General features: G+C 35.3%; 2 protein-coding genes across 3 annotated transcripts; both read left to right on the forward strand.

Annotated features, from left to right (window-relative positions):
* The first annotated feature begins 5,854 nt into the window (after positions 1-5,854).
* On the forward strand, positions 5,855-7,552 carry LOC125216888 (S-adenosyl-L-methionine:benzoic acid/salicylic acid carboxyl methyltransferase 3-like). 2 transcript variants are annotated; one of them, XM_048118672.2, is made up of 3 exons: positions 5,855-5,942; positions 6,035-6,448; positions 6,757-7,552. In XM_048118672.2, the coding sequence occupies exons 1-3, from the start codon at positions 5,868-5,870 to the stop codon at positions 7,357-7,359; spliced, it is 1,092 nt and encodes a 363-aa protein (XP_047974629.1). In that variant the 5' UTR covers positions 5,855-5,867; the 3' UTR covers positions 7,360-7,552. The 2 variants fall into 2 exon arrangements, with proteins under 2 accessions (XP_047974629.1, XP_047974630.1); XM_048118673.2 differs by having other exon boundaries at positions 6,766-7,552.
* A 7,914-nt stretch (positions 7,553-15,466) lies between these two features.
* Positions 15,467-17,803, forward strand: LOC125209352 (serpin-Z4-like). Its single transcript, XM_048108951.2, has 3 exons — positions 15,467-15,589; positions 16,417-16,644; positions 16,846-17,803. Exons 1-3 carry the CDS (start codon positions 15,467-15,469, stop codon positions 17,581-17,583), a joined length of 1,089 nt encoding a protein of 362 aa, XP_047964908.1. The 3' UTR covers positions 17,584-17,803.
* The last annotated feature ends 726 nt before the right edge of the window (positions 17,804-18,529 follow it).

Raw genomic sequence — 18,529 nt, forward strand, 5'->3', positions numbered from 1 at the left:
GGATCGGTTTGTACCCAACAAACCTCCCCTCAAATCGAGAGCAAATAGGGAACGCAGTCGACATGAACATGAGTCGTTCCAGCCCTGGCCTCTGGGTCATCCAGGGCACGACCTTAATCAGGGCTCATCTAGGCCCGACCCAAAGCCACTTGGACTCTGATACCACCTGTTAGGATCGTTGACTACACATTATTTGATATTGTCCGTTTGGGTCACTCCCAAAAGTCCTCAAACCAATTGAGGTTGGACAGAAATTATATAAATATTCCAACTTTTCTCGCTCATCCAATGTGGGATGAGATTGTATCCAGCAAGTTCTCGCTAATCAATCCCTTAGTCTCCCACTTTGATCAATCACGTTTTAAAAATAAAAAGAAAAATTTATGAAATTGAGTTCAAATTTAAAATGAAATAATTTAATAGACGTAAATTCTATTTATCAAAAATAATAAAAATTAAATAAGATGTTTAATGTTGAATTAAAAATTTATAAGAATAATACATTTAGTCATTATCTAAATCACGTAGAAGTAGGTAGCATTTAATAATTACGTAAACATGAGTAGTAAAATGATTAGTTACCATTAGTAATTTTAGAATGACTTGACTTGAAGAAAGAATAATTACAAATAATTATTATGATTGTTTACGTTCCGATGCAAATCTATATATTTCCACCACAATGATGTCTTATGAGTCTAGAAATATACTACTTCCTTCGTCACGACAAAGAAGATCCACTTTTCTTTTTTAGTTGTTACAACTAAGATGACTCATTATATAAAATGAAAATACCACATCTCTACTTTATTTATTCTCTCCACTCAACACATAAAATGAAACTACATAAAATCTCGTACCGCCCAATAAATGAGTCATCTTTCTTAAAACGGAGGAAGTACTACAACTACTTTTAGGTGAGCACTAGGGTAACACCATGTTTAAGTGACACCGTAACACTAATCTTAGCATTTGGATCTATAAGATGGACGCTTAGGATTGAATTGATGAAATAGAGTTCGAATTGTAGTCTTATGTGTTAGATATTCTAGGCGTGAGTATACTAGTCAACTCCCAAAAATTTTAATCAGGAACGGATTTAGTAATATGTAAATGCAAATACTAGTACTTGTTAATACTGCAATATTCATAGAGTAACATTGCAATATTCATAAAGTCACGGCTGCAATCTGGTAACAGACTGAAAATAGAGAATACCAATTTTGCCCTTCAAATAGGCTGCCGTGGCAGCTTGAGAATCACACGATCTTTAGATCTAACAACCTAAAAGGGTGGTATATTGTTACAATAAAGAGTGTTGTCATATTAATAAATCTATCCCACTACTTTTAACTTCAATTTATGTAGTACTACGTTCATCTTATAAAATTAGGGATACTTTTCTTTTTTATCCGTCTCATAAAAATAATTTATTTTAATCTGTAAAATTCTTAGCAACACATTCCTCATATGCATTAATTTATTTACATCTTATACCACTATGACACATCTATTAAACACTATTAATAATGAGAAACTTTATTTGTTAACACTATTTTAACTAAATATCTTGTATCTCATCTTACTTAATTTATCAATTACTCCCTCCGTCTACGAAAATTCGTCCCGGTTTGACCGGGCACGGTTTTTTAGAATTGTAATGGAAAGTGAGTTGAAAAAGTTAGTGGATTGTGGGTCCTACTTTTATATATTAGTTTTATAATATAATGTGAGTAGGAATGAGTTAGTGGAATATGGGGTCCACCACTAAAAATGATAAAAGTGAAATGAGATAAATTTTAGAGGATGGACGAAAATGGAAAACTGAGACAAATTTTTGTGAACAAAGGGAGTATGTATTATTGTTCGTACCATCTCAAATGTCATTATTTATAGGAAGAGAGAGTTTTTATATTGGAATACTACTCCATATCAATTATTTTTGTGATCACCTTTGGATACTACTCCGTATCATTTAACATATCATTGATACACCTCGATTTCTACAACTTTTTGTGACAGACTGTCTTACCTGATTGATACCTTTTAAATAATTAAATCCCAAACAAATAGATAAAGTTATATACTCCATGCATTCGCGAATTGGAGTTTCAATTCTTTTCGACATGAGTATTAAGAAATATTAAGAAGAATAGGTGGAAAAAATTAGTGAAATATGAGTCTCACTTGTATATGAGTATTAGTTTTAAATTTTAAATGATATTTAAGTAGAATGAGTTGGTGGAATGTGTGGCTTTTTTATCATTTATGGTAATTATGAACCGGGACTCCTATTCGTGGACGGATCAAAACGGAAAATCGGACTCTTATTCACGGACAAATGGAGTATTTTGTATATTGTGCGAATTTTAATTTGTACTCCCTCCCTCCGTGAATAGGAGTCCCGTTTTTACATTTTAGTCTGTCCGCAAATAGGAGTCCCGGTTCACTTTTTTACTAAAAATGGTAATAGGGTTTCACGTTCCATTAACTCATTCCACTCGCATTTCCTAATATATACAAGTGAGACTTCTATTCCACTAACTTTTTTCTATCCACTTTCCTTAATATTTTTAAAATTCGTGCCATTAATAAATGTGACCCCTAATGGCGGACGGAAGGGAGTAATTGAAAAATAAGAGAGAGATTGAAAATGTAAAGAGAGAAGGAAAGATAGTGAAATTAGTGTTAGTAGATCGTGGAATTCACGTTATTAATAGTGTGTAATTGATTAAAAACTTTTTTATATTTAAATTATTTAATTTTAAAGAACAATCTAAAATAATAAAACTAGATTTTTTTTAAGGAACGAAGGAAGCATTAGTTAGTAAGTACTTTGCTATATGGTCGTAATATAACCTCCCAGGCCCTTTTAGTTAGTAATGTTTCGTGGCTATAATATGACCAGCCACATGCATGATGATATTTCAATAATTAATTTTAAAAATAATTAATTTACAGATAAGATAGTGCTCAAATATTTTATGTAATCGCCCATTTGCCATCAATTTTCAACAGAAGCCTAGCTATATTTTTTTATTTCAAGTTAAAATATATTACTCCTTTCATTTTGCAATAGGAGTCCTATTTGATTATGACACGAGTTTTAAGAAATACTCCTTATACTATTTATAGTTTAAATTAGAATTAATGAAATATGAGTCTCACTTGTATATACACTAGTTTTATAGTAATAAAATTTAAGTGTAATAAGTTGGTGGAATACAAAACCTACTTACCATTTATAGTTAAAAGTGAAATAGGACTCTATTGTAAGACGAACAAAAAGGGCAAAATACGACTCTTATTATGGACGGAGGGAGTACTATATTAGTTGGTTGGTTTATAAATATCCATTCTTAAAATGTGAATAACATTCAAAAAATAAAATATATTAAATGATAGATATCGTAAAAAAACATACTCCGTAAAACTTCTGTAAAACTTTCGTAAAATGAGAATTTTGACAATTGAAAATCATATTAGTAACTCTCTCCATTTATAAGGCATTTAAAGAAGGTGAGTGATCCAATGCTACACCAAACCAAGCCGTAACTGGAATCGCAAATTTCAATGTTTACTTTCAGTTTTCAAACCATGGACGGTGGACTAATGCAAGGTTTAAAATTGGAGATATAAAAGATTTTCTAAAATAGCCAAACTCGAATTAATTATCCTGTCTGTATGGGAGTTGATATGATCTTGTCCAAACCAAATTGGCAATAATTCTTCAAACTCTTTATTGCTTCAAAAGTAATTAATTAGCTACAGATAGAAAAGCTAACTACTAGTGGTTATAGCCATTTTAATTGAAGTAACAAACACACCATTATAAATTCATTCTTTACGTGGTATTTCCATTTAGGGATACCAAACATACAACTTATTGTATTGGTAGGGAGATCTGTGGTTCAAACAAAATTAGAAAGTGTATTTAGAGTTAACAAACGGCACAACTTGTTGTTTATGATCGGATTTGGGCAACTTGTTAATAATTGATATCATTATCTTAATTATTTTAAATCCTTATTTCTCATTTTTCCCATTTTTCATACGGCGTATTATTTCATACATGGTCTTTACCACCACAAACTCAACTATCACGTTGTCAAGGGTACAGTCACAATCGCAACTTGCATGAATCATTTCATGTCGTTATCGTGGTTATTTTGTAGGGTTTATGTTGTCGTTATGGAGTGGTTATTGTGACGGGTTCAGGGACGGACCTAGCAAGGGCCAAGCCGCTCCAGCGGGGGCTTGGCCGGTGCTGATCCCCGTACTTCAACCATGGCAGTATATTTTTTGCGTTTTCTTCTACAGAAAGAAGGAAGGGTGGAAATGAGGAAGGGGAAAGGGAAAAGAATTAATTATGATTGTTTAATTTACAATTGTGTGGGGTCCAGTCCACTATTAATTTATTTTATTTTTCTGCGTCTAAGTTGTATTGGGAATGCATAATTATAGGAGTAATTCTTATCGAGAGATTTGGAAATACATTAACATTATTACTATTATAAATAATGATAATACTAGAATTTACATTCTTTTTATTTGAGGAATAATAATGTAGGCTTATTTTCTTGCATTTATAGTCTGTTACTGAATTTATTTTGAAAATAATATTTTGCATATCGTCATAATATCATAATTTATGTAATCCATTTTAAAATTAAGTTAAAATCTAGTAGTTAATTTATTGAAAGTAATATATAAAACATGATTTTAACATATTATTAGAATACATATTTTTTATTAGAATACATATTTATTTATTTTAATATATAAAAATAATAGAAAATTGTTATTTAATATTTTGATTTTAAACATTATAAAACTGACCAAAAACTACTAAATTTATAATCTGAGCTAATATATTTTGCATTTGAATTGATTATGTATTTGTGTTTTCATTAATATGTAAAATAAATAAAGAAGCTAAGGATAATAAAATGCTCCATACTTTTAGATATTACTCCTCCCGTCCTATAAAAGATGTCACACTTTCCTTTTTAGTTTATCCCACAAAAGATGTCACATTTTCCTTTTTAGAAAAAGTTATCTTTCACATGAATATAAAAATTATATTTTTTCTCTCTTTTAACACACAAAACAAAACCTCATAAATTCTCGTGTCGTCCCACAAGTGTTACATCTTTTGTGGGACGGAGGGAGTACTATATATAGTAAATTTTTTTATAATTTTAGCACCGGCTTATTCAAGTTTCTGGTTTCGTCCCTGGATGGGTTTGTATTTTTATTATACTGTTATATGTCGTGGCAACCTGAATAGGATTGTGTAACTAACGGATTCATGCCGTGTGCAGATTGTGTTTGGGTTTGAATATATCAGGCCAAGTTTGTGTTCGGATTGAGGATTCTCTTAACAGATCGTGTTCGGATTTGACTTAAACGGATTAGATTGTATCAGGTCGACCCCTGTAACAATCCAACCCATGCGATTTTCAAGCTCTGCAATCATGATGCAAAAGGTCTATCATCACTACAAAATATGAGTATTAAAATTATTACTTATTTCAAAATTATCAATTCATTAGTATAAACTATATGTATGGTACTATAAATTAATACTGAGGCATGTGTAATACAGATCCTTAAAGTCATATTGAAAATTGTGTTGTAAAATATCACCAACCAGGATTGAGGCATGTGTAATACTGATTCCTCAAACATAAACTAGAATAAAATCAGTTTGTCTGTATAAAATAATAGTACTCGCTAGGACCACTCAAAACACATTGTACGTGTGGTTCAGCCCCCCTTCCTCCACTAGAACTGTTATAAATAGGATTTATCACCCCTTCTTCTTTACTCACATACAACAAAAACACACACACACACAAATTAATATGGAAGTAGTTCAAGTACTTTGCATGAACGGAGGTCTTGGAGAAACTAGTTATGCCAACAACTCTCTTGTTCATGTATACACAACTCTTACACTTTGTTTTTATTTTAACTAATGCATTTATATTGAAAATTTAAAGACCATCAATTTTGTGTTTATTTGTGACAGAGAAAGGTGATTTCGATGACCAAGCCGATAATAGAGGAAGCAATAACGCAAGTTTACAGCAGCGTCGACGCGATCTCGAACCGCTTCTGCATAGCCGAGCTGGGCTGTTCGTCCGGGCCAAACTCTTTGGTGGTGGCGGCGGAGCTCATCAGCACTGTTCACCAGTTGAGCCGGAGCCACGGCCTTCAGCTGCCGGAATTTCAGATACTCTTGAATGATCTCCCGGGAAACGATTTCAACTCAATCTTCCACTCCTTTCTGCCGCAGTTCAGATCTCAGCTCAACAAACAAATGGGATCTAATTTGGCACCTTGTTTCGTCTACGGTGTTCCTGGGTCGTTTTACGGCCGCCTTTTCGCCGCCAACAGCCTCCATTTTGTGCACTCTTCTTACAGCCTCATGTGGCTCTCCAAGGTATATACTCTTCATTAATACTTCCCAAAATTCGTAATTGAATATTAGTACTGTCTATCACTACGTGTCATAAGTTCCTTTTCAGTTCATTCGTCACCAGTTGTCACACTTTTTACTATTTTTTGTTATAATAGACCATTGATACATTCCACTAATTCTCTGTGCTCATATTTTACTAGTACTATAAAATTATATAGAATTATTTTTCAGTACTTTTTCCACTTACTTTTATTTACTTTTAAAATTAAAGGCGTGTTAACTTGTGACAATTAATAGTGTACGGATGGAGTATTAATTGATAAATTTAGTTGGTGAAGGTGCCTGAAGGGATGGAGAAATGTAACAAGGAGGAAATATACATCGGAAGCAGAAGCCCGGTGCTGGTGATAAACGCATACTACAACCAATTCCGGGTAGATTTCGACACATTCTTGAAATGGCGGTCAGAGGAAGTTGTGGGAGGCGGAGCAATGGTGCTTACTATTCTTGGGCGGAGGAGCGACAACGCGGCGAGTAAAGAGTGTTGCTATATTTGGGAACTCTTAGCTCTGTCTCTCAAGGAAATGGTGTCGGAGGGAGGCATCGAGGAAGAGAAGCTCCATTCATTCAACATCCCTCAATACATGCCATCGCCGGCTGAGGTGAAGAGGAGCGTGGAAATGGAGGGCTCCTTCGCCATCAGCCGCCTCGAGACCTCGGAGATCAGATGGGCCGACTGCGGCAGCAGCTGTGGCGGGGAGGATGTGGCGAAATGCATGAGATCGGTGGCGGAGCCGATGCTGGTGGAGCACTTTGGGGAGACGATAATCGATGAGCTGTTCGGAAAGTACGAGAGATGCCTCACCGACTGCATGTCCAAGGAAGAGATGAAGTTCATCAACGTCACTGTTTCTTTAATCCGGAGAGGATGATAAATGATTCGTCCATCGCTTTCTGCATATTGATTCTGTAATCTCGTGAGTCGTGATTGTTTGTTGGTGATTTTAATATTTGAGTTAGGTTTAACCGTTTAATTATTTATAATTTACGTATAAAATTAAAGTTGTTTTAGCGAGGTTGAAATAATGTCTCAAATTTTTTATTTGCAACTTTGGAAAATGTTGGTTCGTATCCAAATTTCTTCGATCAAGTCAATTTGGAGGTTAGCGTGGATTCATTCTTCACGCATCGCAAAATTATGGAGACGCACATTACCGCTCCCCCTCCCTACCTCAGTTGTAAATGCTCTTAATGGTACTATTCATTTATAAGTATTATTAATTGTTAAAAAAAATTATAATCTCTCACATATTCAATAAATATTAACGCTTTTTCATAAAGTTAGCAATACTATGTTTTAGCAATAAATGGTGTATAATTGAAATCATACAGAAATATTAGAAATCAAATAGGCCTTGCCCTGCCCTAACACTCTACCTCATGTTTTAGAGCATTCACAATGCCGGCTAGCCGATTCGCGTCGCTAGCCGGTCGGTTAGCCGAACCATTGCAGCAGGCCAGCCCGAAATCGGTGATAAAACCGGCGTGGGCTAGCCGATCGTCTGGCGCTGGCCGTCATTGTGGCGTGCCGATCGGCCAGCGCCCTTTTTCGTTTTTTTTTTGTTTTTTTTTTGAAAACCTATATAAACGCGATTTTAGTTTCATTTTCATTTGCACCACTTGTTTTAACGAGTTTTCTCTCTCTCTAAATTTCTGTACAAGAGCATCATCGAGCGATGAGTAACGCGGGTGGTAGCAGTGGTTGTAGTGGTGGGGATGCTGAGGAGTACGAACAGAGGATGAACGAGGCTATGGAGGCCTACATGAACCGCGAGATGGAGCGGTACATGCGTAGGGTGGAACAGCAGGCGATACCTCGCCCTCCACGGGTTGTCCACCGCCGAGCAGTGATTGATTGGGATCACGTAGCTGCACATCAGCGGCTATATGACGACTACTTTTCAGAGAACCCGCGATTTCCCGCAACCATGTTCAGGCGGCGTTTTAGAATGCGCAGGGAGTTGTTTATGCGTATCGTTGACGCTTTGGAGCGTCGATATCTGTATTTCCGCTTCAAGCACGATGCGGTTGGCAGACCCGGCCACACCCCTATTCAAAAGTGCACGGCGGCAATCAGACAGTTGGCTTACGGAGGCGCGGCAGACATGTGGAATGAGTACCTCCACATCGGTGAGACGACTGCTCTGGAATGTCTGAAGTTTTTCTATCAGGGCGTGATAAACATTTTCGGTGAGGAGTACCTTCGAAGCCCTACTCCCCAAGATTGTCAGAATTTGATGCAGATGCACGGGGAGCAGCATGGGTTCCCCGGGATGTTAGGCAGCATAGATTGTATGCATTGGGAGTGGAAGAACTGTCCGACTGCCTGGAAGGGGGCCTACACGACCGGCTACAAGTCAAAGAATCCCACGATGATCCTCAAGGCCGTAGCTGATTACCGGCTGTGGATCTGGCATGCGTATTTTGGGGTAGCCTGGTCGAACAACGACCTCAACGTCCTGAACTCGTCGCCCCTCTTCAACGAGAAGTGTCAGGGTATCGGTCCAGCCGTCTCATTTGTGGCCAACGACAACCGGCATGATATGAGCTACTACTTGGCAGATGGGATATACCCTAGGTGGCCTGTCTTTGTGAAGACGATCAGGCACGCAAGTGATGAAAGGAAGGCCTACTTTGCGGAACGACAGGAGTCGGCGTGCAAGGACGTGGAGCGCACATTTGGTGTGCTCCAGTCTCGATGGGCGGCAATTAAGGGTCCAACGCGTTTGTGGTATGTCCAATGCGTTTCCCAAATAATGTACGCCTGCATTATCATGCACAACATGATCGTCGAAGACGAAGGCGTACAACTGTCTAGTTGGGCCAATGACGATGAAGCCGGTCCAAGCCACGGAACGGCCACCCCTAGCGTACGACGTGGGGTACCTCTCGATGAAGTCGGCCGCCTCAAGGAATATGCCGACATGCGCCAAGTGGATGCTCATATTCAACTCCAAAAGGATATAATTGAAGAGTCGTGGGCACGGAGGACTGCACGGCGATAGTTTTTTCTTTATTATTTAATTTTTTTTTATCTATGTACCTTTTTTAATGCAATTAATGAATTTTTCCGTATATGTCTCGTAAATTTAATTCCGTAATTTAATCGTAATTTTAATTTCGTAAATGTAGTATTTTTTTAATTAATTTTATTGCGGTTGGCCTATGGCTGGCCTAAATCTGATGTGGCAGGTGGATTTTTAGTGTTGCTGACGTGGCAGGGAGAGAGAGTGGCTGGCCTATTTGCATCGTGGATGCTCTTATGCATCTCCAATCCTCTTAATACTATAATTTTATACTCGGTTATTTCGAAATTGAGCTCAGCTTCTTGCTCCTCGTCTCGGCTCTGTCTATTTATTTATGAAAGAGAGTCACTAGCGTCTTCATGCATTATAAAAACAGGAACACCTATTGATCTCTATTCATACTATTAATCAGATTATATTTAATTAATTTAGATTAATTTCGGTCTTTTTTTATATGCTAGTAGATTTGATTATTACTTTCTGTCACACATTCTTCTCTTCATTAACAGAAAATCCTATAATTGTATCACTATTCGAAAGTATCCATCAATTAATTATCTTTCTTCTATCTTTGCATTGTTACTCTGATCACGATATCTTTTAATATATATATATATATATATACCTCGATTTCTAAAAAAAAAAATTACTCTGAATGCAATAAAAGAATACAAAAACTTTTGTAGCTATAGAAAATTAATTTTTTCACTCATGACGAATATAAATTTATGAACAGATGGGACACCGACATCAATATTAAATTTGCTAGATTAGTTGCTCACAACTCAATATTTCGAAAAATAGTTAAAAATATTTTGAATTTTGCGAGCACAGCCTTGTGCTAGAAAATATTTGGTAGTAAACAACGCCTTTTTTGTAGTGAATTAATGCAAATCACACATATTGTGTTAAATTAATTACTCTTTCAAAATTTTTAATAAGCAAAATATTGTTTTAAGATTTGATCACCTGATTACACTATAGATAAATCATATAAAATTTTAAACAAAAAAATAATAATAATCATATTAAATTGTTCGCATGATTTTTAGGTATAACGCCATATCGATGATCCTCAACTGTACTGCCACCTCCTCGTAGCTGGAGCCTACGTTCCCCTTGATCGGAGTATGAGGTAACCTGACAAGCTCATGCTAATGGTGAGCCCGCTCAGGCACAACACCGCTCACGATTTCGGTAGTTGTGTGTAAATCGCCACAACAATCACCATAATGCTATTCATTCACTTAATCCACATAAATTCTCTCACAACACACGAGGACATTCCTACCGACTCGTCTCCGCCCCTCAAAATTTTAACCTCACTACCTCTCCCGACGATGACTCCACCCATCTCGCCACCAAAATCAAAGCAAACAAATAATTTTATTAATTTACTTTGACTTATATATTTCTCTTAATAATTATATATTCGTATAAACAAATTTATCCATAAATAAATGTCACTTCAACTCGGGTTGACCACTTGGTCCGTCCTAGTATTAGAAATAGAAGAGTTCAAAGTAAGACACATATGTTAATAAAGTATTAATACTAGTAATAAATAATGAGTTGTATATTGCTATGACATAACTGATGCGACTAAATTGTTGTAATTAACATCGAATTTCTATTATTAAATAAGAAAGAAATTAATATGCCACCATTTATTGACCATTTTTCAGCGCAATAAATATACAATAATTATAAATTCGCTCATTCCTGTTCTCAATTGTAACTCGGGACGAGTTGCAGCGACGCACAGCTTCATCAATCACACTTCCACTCACACAAAACCTTTCAGTTTTATTATAAAGTTGATCACAACAATCGTTGCTAAGTCCAACATTTGCAAAAGTATCTTGACATAGAGCTTCGAAAGCTTCGTTTTGACAGTCTTGTGTCACATTTCTATAACATTTGAGTCCTTCTCCGGTTGAATTGAGGAACAATGTTGCATTGACTACAATAAAAAGCATAATCTTGATCATAGTCTCTGATTTAGAAACCATGATTGGATTTTATTGGAGTGGTTTGTTGAGATAGATGCCTAACTATTGGAAGCTTTTATAGTACATAGATGAAGGTTACATGAGAATGTTGCATTCAATATTATGAGTTGAATTAAATCCTATGCATGCATTAAATATGATGTTCTACTAAAACAAACTGTCTAAGAAATAAATGTTTTATGCGTAACTCCTCTAAGTTTCTAAATTTTCGCTAAATTGGTTTTTTATATAATAGCTTTATAATTCTTACGAAACTATTGAGTTGTTTTGATTTCTCCACCAATTAAGATTAACGTAGATTGATGACTTATTTACATAGTGCAATCAAATATCATTTTAAAAAACGTTACATTTTAGGCAATGAAACAACATCGCGTTATGCTAAATTAAATAATTTTACTTGTTAAATTGTGATTTATATTAAGGCATATTAGAATTACTATGAAACAAAGGGAGTATGTTTTATATGCATGGACTTGTTTTTTATTTAGAGTGATTAAGTTATTCTCTTGTTATATACTCCATTCATCCAATAATAATACACTTTTGAAATGATACAGATTTTTAAATGCACAATTAGTAATGTATGAGAGAGATGAAAAGAAAAATTGGTTGTACTAGTATTAGTGGAGAATGAAATACATCTCATTCTTCAAAAAAATTACACAAAATAGAAATGAACGATTTTTATGGGACTAGGTAAAATAAAAAGAATGCCTATTTTTATGGAACGAATGAAGTATTTAGTAATGATTCTTATAAATTTCGTTGCTATAGCCATATGTTAATGTTATACTACTATATAGTACTACTCCATTTAACGATTCCAAGTCCATTTAAAACATTTATTTCTTTGATAGTGTATAGTTATATCGTACATAAATTGTCATGCCAAGAGTTTGTTAACTAATAAGTACAACAAATAAATTCACACTATATGAGATTAATCATCATCATCATCATCATCATCATCATCATCATCACCACCACCACCACCACCACCACCACCACCACCACCACCACCACCACCACCACCACCACCACCACCACCACATTATTATTATTATTATTTTTATGATCACTCATCAAATTAGAAAGCAAATATTGTTGGGCAACACCAATGTCCGATACTTATAAACTCTCATTATTTCGGGAACGGATCCTCTGCTGTTTAAAAAAAAACAGCACAATATGCTGTGCATTAAACGCAGAGGAAATGGAATGAAACGACAGACATAAGTTATTTTCATTTTCAACCCCTTTTCCCTTTTATTAGGCTTTTGGCTAATATTAATACAAATTGCATTCCAACCCCATGGCCCACCATACAGAGGTAACAAAGCCAATAATCATATCTCTTTCATTAATACACGTATGTAGGAGTAATATTTTAATAAAAGTTTATTTCAATTTTCTTATAATTAGTTACTAAAAACTGATTTGTTTTATTTTTATATATTATAAAAACGTGTTAGAATTGTAATAAAACAAAGTGTATATCATAACAATAATACATACTTCTATTATTTTATAGAAATATTATTCAACATGATAATCAATAATTAAAATTTCTGTTAAGGAGTACAAATCTATACATCAACTTGATTTTACTTTTTTAGAAAATTAAATAAGATGATTTTTACGTGATGAGTTATTTAAGTGTAAATAACTAGTAAATTATAGTGATAAAATTTAACTAATAATCTATTATTTCACTAGAATCCTACTTATACTAGTCTATTTTTAGTATAGAAGTCATTGTATTCTAATTTGTAAAAATCAACTTGACATATAAGTAAATACTACTAATATAAATATTTATTATTAATATTCTGGATGTTATTTTTGTAACTTATAAGAGAATATTTTTTTTCTTTTGTGGTGCTTCTTTTATGGTACTTACTCCACAATAACACTTGGTTTTTAATAATTACTTATAAAACTTAGTATGTATTTCTATTATGTCTAAAATATTACTACTTCCGTTCCACAATAATTGTCACTCTTGTTGTGAATACGCGTTTTAAGAAATATAAAGAAAAGTTGATTATAAAAATTAGTGGAATGTGAGATCCATTTTATAATATTGATTTTATAATAAAATGTGAGTGAAGTGAGTTAATGTGAGACATATTTACTATTTATGGTAAAATGAAAGTGTTTCAATTATTGTGGGACGATCAAAATGGAAAAAAATGACAATTATTGTAGGACGAGATTATTATATTAGAAGTATTGTATAAAGAAGTATTCAACGTAAAAATTACTAATAATTATTAGTATTTTATAATATATTTTATACTATATTACAACATATTTTATAAATATATCAATAAAACATAGTATCAATTTTTAGTAATTAGTGATAAAAAAAACAATTTTTTGTAAAAAAATGATACGTGTATTATGCGGAGTATGAAAGAGGCAGTGGCTCTGTTACCTCTGTATAGTGAGCCATGGGGGTTGGAATGCAATTTGTATTAATATTAGCCAAAAGCATAAATAAAAGGGAAAAGGGGTTGAAAATGAAAATAAGTTATGTCTGCCGTTTCATTCTATTTCCTGTGCGTTTAATGCACAGCATATTGTGCTGTGTTTTCTTAAACAGCAGAGGATCCTTTCCCCATTATTTCCTCTCACACTACATTATGCACTACATTTTATTCATAAACTTTGTTGCCATAAGTTTTGTTATAGGATTTTTTCTTTCTAACTTGATTCTTTCCCATTATTTATTCAAATAGTAAAATGATCGAAGTTCTATTTTCAAATTATGCATCAATCGATTAAATGTGTTATATATGAGTATTTCTAAAAGTGTGATTTTCTTCTGTAACAAAGATCCAAAAGCATGGTAATTAAATATTTGCATTGTTTTAATTTTAAATTGATTTAATGTTATAGTTTTCGTAGCCCTAAACCTCTCTTAACATTAGTATGCAATATTGTTTCTCATTTTCCTTTTTCATAATTCTTGTAAATAAACGAATAAAAAATTAAACTTTTGCAGTTTTAATGGAAATTAAATCAATTTAGAAGGAAATTTGGAGTCCGCGGTATTCAAATGCAACCTTGATTATTGTGGCAGTCTGCAATCGCGACGAAGTAGAGAGAGAGACTGTTCTTCTCCACGATTTGCTTTCTGAAATCTTCATCGATTGCAAAATCATATTAAATGAATTCTTCAATAACTTAAATGCGATTCTTTTTAAGTTTATGCAAAATCAAAATTTGGCAAAAGTTTATGAATTTACATAGCACCATTAAACTCTATATATTCATTTTTAATAAACATTGTAAACTGTATTTTACCTAATCTTTTTATTTTATTTATCCATTTTACTTAATTATCTCATTTATCCAGCTATTTATATAAATTAACATTTAGGGCTCGTCTGGTAGTGAAGAAAATAATTAACATGAGTTTATGGTAAATGGGTTTTCATGAGTTTATGGACTGAATTGTAGGCTGTTTGGTTGAACCCAAGTAAAATGTTTAGCCCATTTCCGTCGTTTGGTTGAAATGGGGAAGAGCTGAAACCAAAAAGCCCATGCCTAAACTACCCCTCTTTTTAATGACTTCAAATTTACTGTTCTTCATTCCCAATCACTTCTCACTCAAGAAAGAAAGAGCCGCCACTATCGGCCGCCAGAGAATGCCAGGAAGTTCGAAGCCCTCACACGCCGTGGAAAGAGCGAGAGGAGCTGCTGCCGCCGTTGCTTCACCCTCTCCACACTCGCGCTCCTCGTAATCGCCGCCGCCATATCTGCCGGAGTACTCTACCTCATCTTTAGGTTCCCCTCTTCGATTGGAGATGCGTGATTTCGGCTCTAATTTTAATTGCGATTGGGTTTCGAATGCAAGTTGGGATTTTTATTCATGCCATGTTCGATTCCCCTAATTCTTGGTCTATGATGGTTGGAGAATTCCAAAGGGTAAAATGGGCTTTCACAGTGGTTTCAGCACAATCAGGAAACTAATACCTGCTCAAGTCCCTGAAACGGTTGACAGGAGTGTGCTGATAGTAGTACGTGTGGGTTGGAAACCCGAAAGATTGTACCGGGTCAGCAGATTCATTTTGGAGCTACCAAACGCTGGTTACCAGCTGTGAACAGTGCATTTTCAAGGCTATTCAAGCCTACCAGACGACCCCTTAATTAAATATATTGTTGACGACTTGACGAATTAATATTGCTTTTCGTAATTCTGGTTCTGGCCAATAACGCATAGAAATATGGATTTTTTGCAGTTTTGAGGAAATTAAATGAAATTGGAAGGAAATTTGGAATCCGGTGTAGAGTGACAGTCTGCAATAGCTTGTTGAAGAAGTCACTCCTCTCGCTCTCATTTTTCCTTACGCCGATTTCGTTTCGTCGCCTGCCCTAGCTGATTTCTTTCTCCCTTTCCACGGTTTGCTTTCGAAACTCTCCTCAATTTTCTTTTTTAATCGCTTGTTTGCATTTCCTTATTTTCTATCTGCATCGTGTAATGTAACTGGCTGCCCTGAACTTGAATGACTGTATATCGCGATGTTACTTTTCAGCATCTGCCCGATTTCGTTTTGTGATTTTAATTTTTTTTTTCTTCGGAGGAGCATTTTGCAATCTTATTTCCTTCCCATGAGATGCGAATTGGAAATATTTATGAAATTTTTATATCACAAGCATTTTTTCTTGGTCATGAGCTTCGCATATCCTCTGTAATAGTAATAATGTTGATAGAATTAATGGCTCTCTAAATTGGCCGAATTCCATCGCTATTGAAGTCATCGGTGTCTCTCAAAATTGGCGTGCGGCGGATGACGACATTATCTCTCAACAAACAAACTCCATCGGTGAAGATAGCCAGAGACGACTACCTTACTATTGTGAAGCACGTGATCGCCTCTAGCGACAGCAAAACCAAAAACGTCGTCGTCTCGCCTCCCTCTATCCATGTTCAGCTTCTCAAATATCTCAAATCGGAGAGCGTGGAACACCTCGAACCCTTCTACACGCAGATTGTCTTCACTCTTCTCGCCGACGGAATCCATTTAGGTGGCCCTCACTTGTCATTCATGGGTGGGATCTGCCAGATTGGGGTCACACTCTCAAGCCCGCTATTCGAAATACTGTCAAGGTTTGTTCCTATTTGCCCTTAATTAATCTTGCTTTATTATAATTTCATTAATGATTAATTTTTTGGCTGTTTACTTTGCAAATTACTTTGAAATATTCATCCTAAAACATGTGCTCTGTATCTGCTCACAAAAAGCTTGGTGGCTTTGTAATTTTTCTTTTGCTGCTTATGCTAAAATAGTGTATCTTATAATTTTGGAAGGCTCTCTCGCCTAGACTGCTCTTCGCACACTGCGCCTGTTTCATAGGATTATGGAGTGAAATATTCGATGCAAAACTAACAACAGATGCCGACTTCCACCTCTCAAATGGCACTGTCGTTCGAGCCCCATTCATGACCAGTTGCTACAAGCAACGCGTTGGCACCTTCGACGGCTTCAAGGTTCTGAAGCTACCTTACATTGCAGGCATCGACAAGCGCAGATTCGCCATGTACATCTATCTTCCAGATGCCAGAGACGGGGTGCCATCTTTGATCGAGAGAATCACCTCCGAGCTTGGGTTTGTAGATGGCCATCTCCCTCACGAGGAGGCGGTGACTCTTGACGAATTTCGCATACCCAAGTTTAAGATGGGTTTTGAGTTGGAGATTTCATCGATCGCGACAGAGCTGGGAGTGGTGGATCTTTCAGAGAGTGGTATGGCTGAGATTCATGGCAAACCGGTGGTTTGTGAGATACTGCATAGGTCGATGGTGGTGGTGAATGAGATGAGCACCTATACAGCGAGAGTGGAATTGCCGGTGGTGGACTTCGGTGAAGCCTGTCCGATGATGGGTGAGAAGTCGGGGCTGAGATTCGTGGCGGACCATCCTTTCGTGTTTACCATTAGAGAGGATACGAGTGGGGTAGTCCTCTTTGTCGGTCAACTGCTCGATCCGCTTGCCCAAGCACCATCTGGATTCATCGCATACCCAATTACTACTCCTCCGATTCACTGAGTTTTAATACCTTTTGTACTAGAATTAGTATGAATGTCCATTCTGTATTAGGCAAACAATGCTTGGTAGGTTTCTTAACCGAGATCATGCACTACGAAGGCGTTACATTTTGTAGGAAAAATGACTTCTTTGACTTGACTCATATTTTGTTATTAGTCTTGTATTTTCGATATGGTTTATCTTTTGATAGTTTAATCTCATTCAATTGTGCTTCGACTTATAGTATGATTTATCTTTTCGATATGATTTGAGTACTATTGTGTAGTATAAGACGAATGTTTACCATTTCAAAAGTTGTAAAGTTCATGTCTGTGATGGTTATGGCAAGCAATTCATGGGAGGTTTCTTTGCATTGCTAATGGTTTAATCAATATTTTAGTGCTTATCATCTTCTCATGATCATTAATCATTTAGAAAAGAACGAAACAAGAAAACACAACATTTTACGTTACAAGTCATCATACTAATAACTTCGTTAAAGGAGAATATACACCACTAAGGTAGTACTAACATAATTGTAGCTTGATCTGTGATGAACGTATCAATTAATAGCCAAGATCAAAGATCTCCTTGACTCCTTGATCTCACACGTATTTATGTTTAAAAACTTTCATTAAATTATAATTTTCCATATTAATTTTGAAACTTGTATGTAAAATATTAAATTGTTGATTTAATATTGTTTTACAATCAGTGATTTCAATACCGACTTACTAGTTTATTAACTATATTACGTGGCATATGTAGTTTTCATGTAAATTCTTTCGCAAATTTTTTGCATAACAATTTTAAAACCTATTTGTGAACTATTGATTTAATCTGAATATGTACTCAATCAAGCTTTGACATTAACATGCTTGCTACCAAAACTACATGACACATTCCTCGCTCTGAATGTTATTGATAGTAATCAGTTATTGCTCTCCCATGCTTCAATTTTGTAAAA

This window comes from Salvia hispanica, chromosome 3 (genome assembly GCF_029641045.1).
Source record: "Salvia hispanica isolate PSC_SH4W2 chromosome 3, Shi_PSC_v1, whole genome shotgun sequence".
NCBI lineage: Eukaryota > Viridiplantae > Streptophyta > Magnoliopsida > Lamiales > Lamiaceae > Salvia > Salvia hispanica.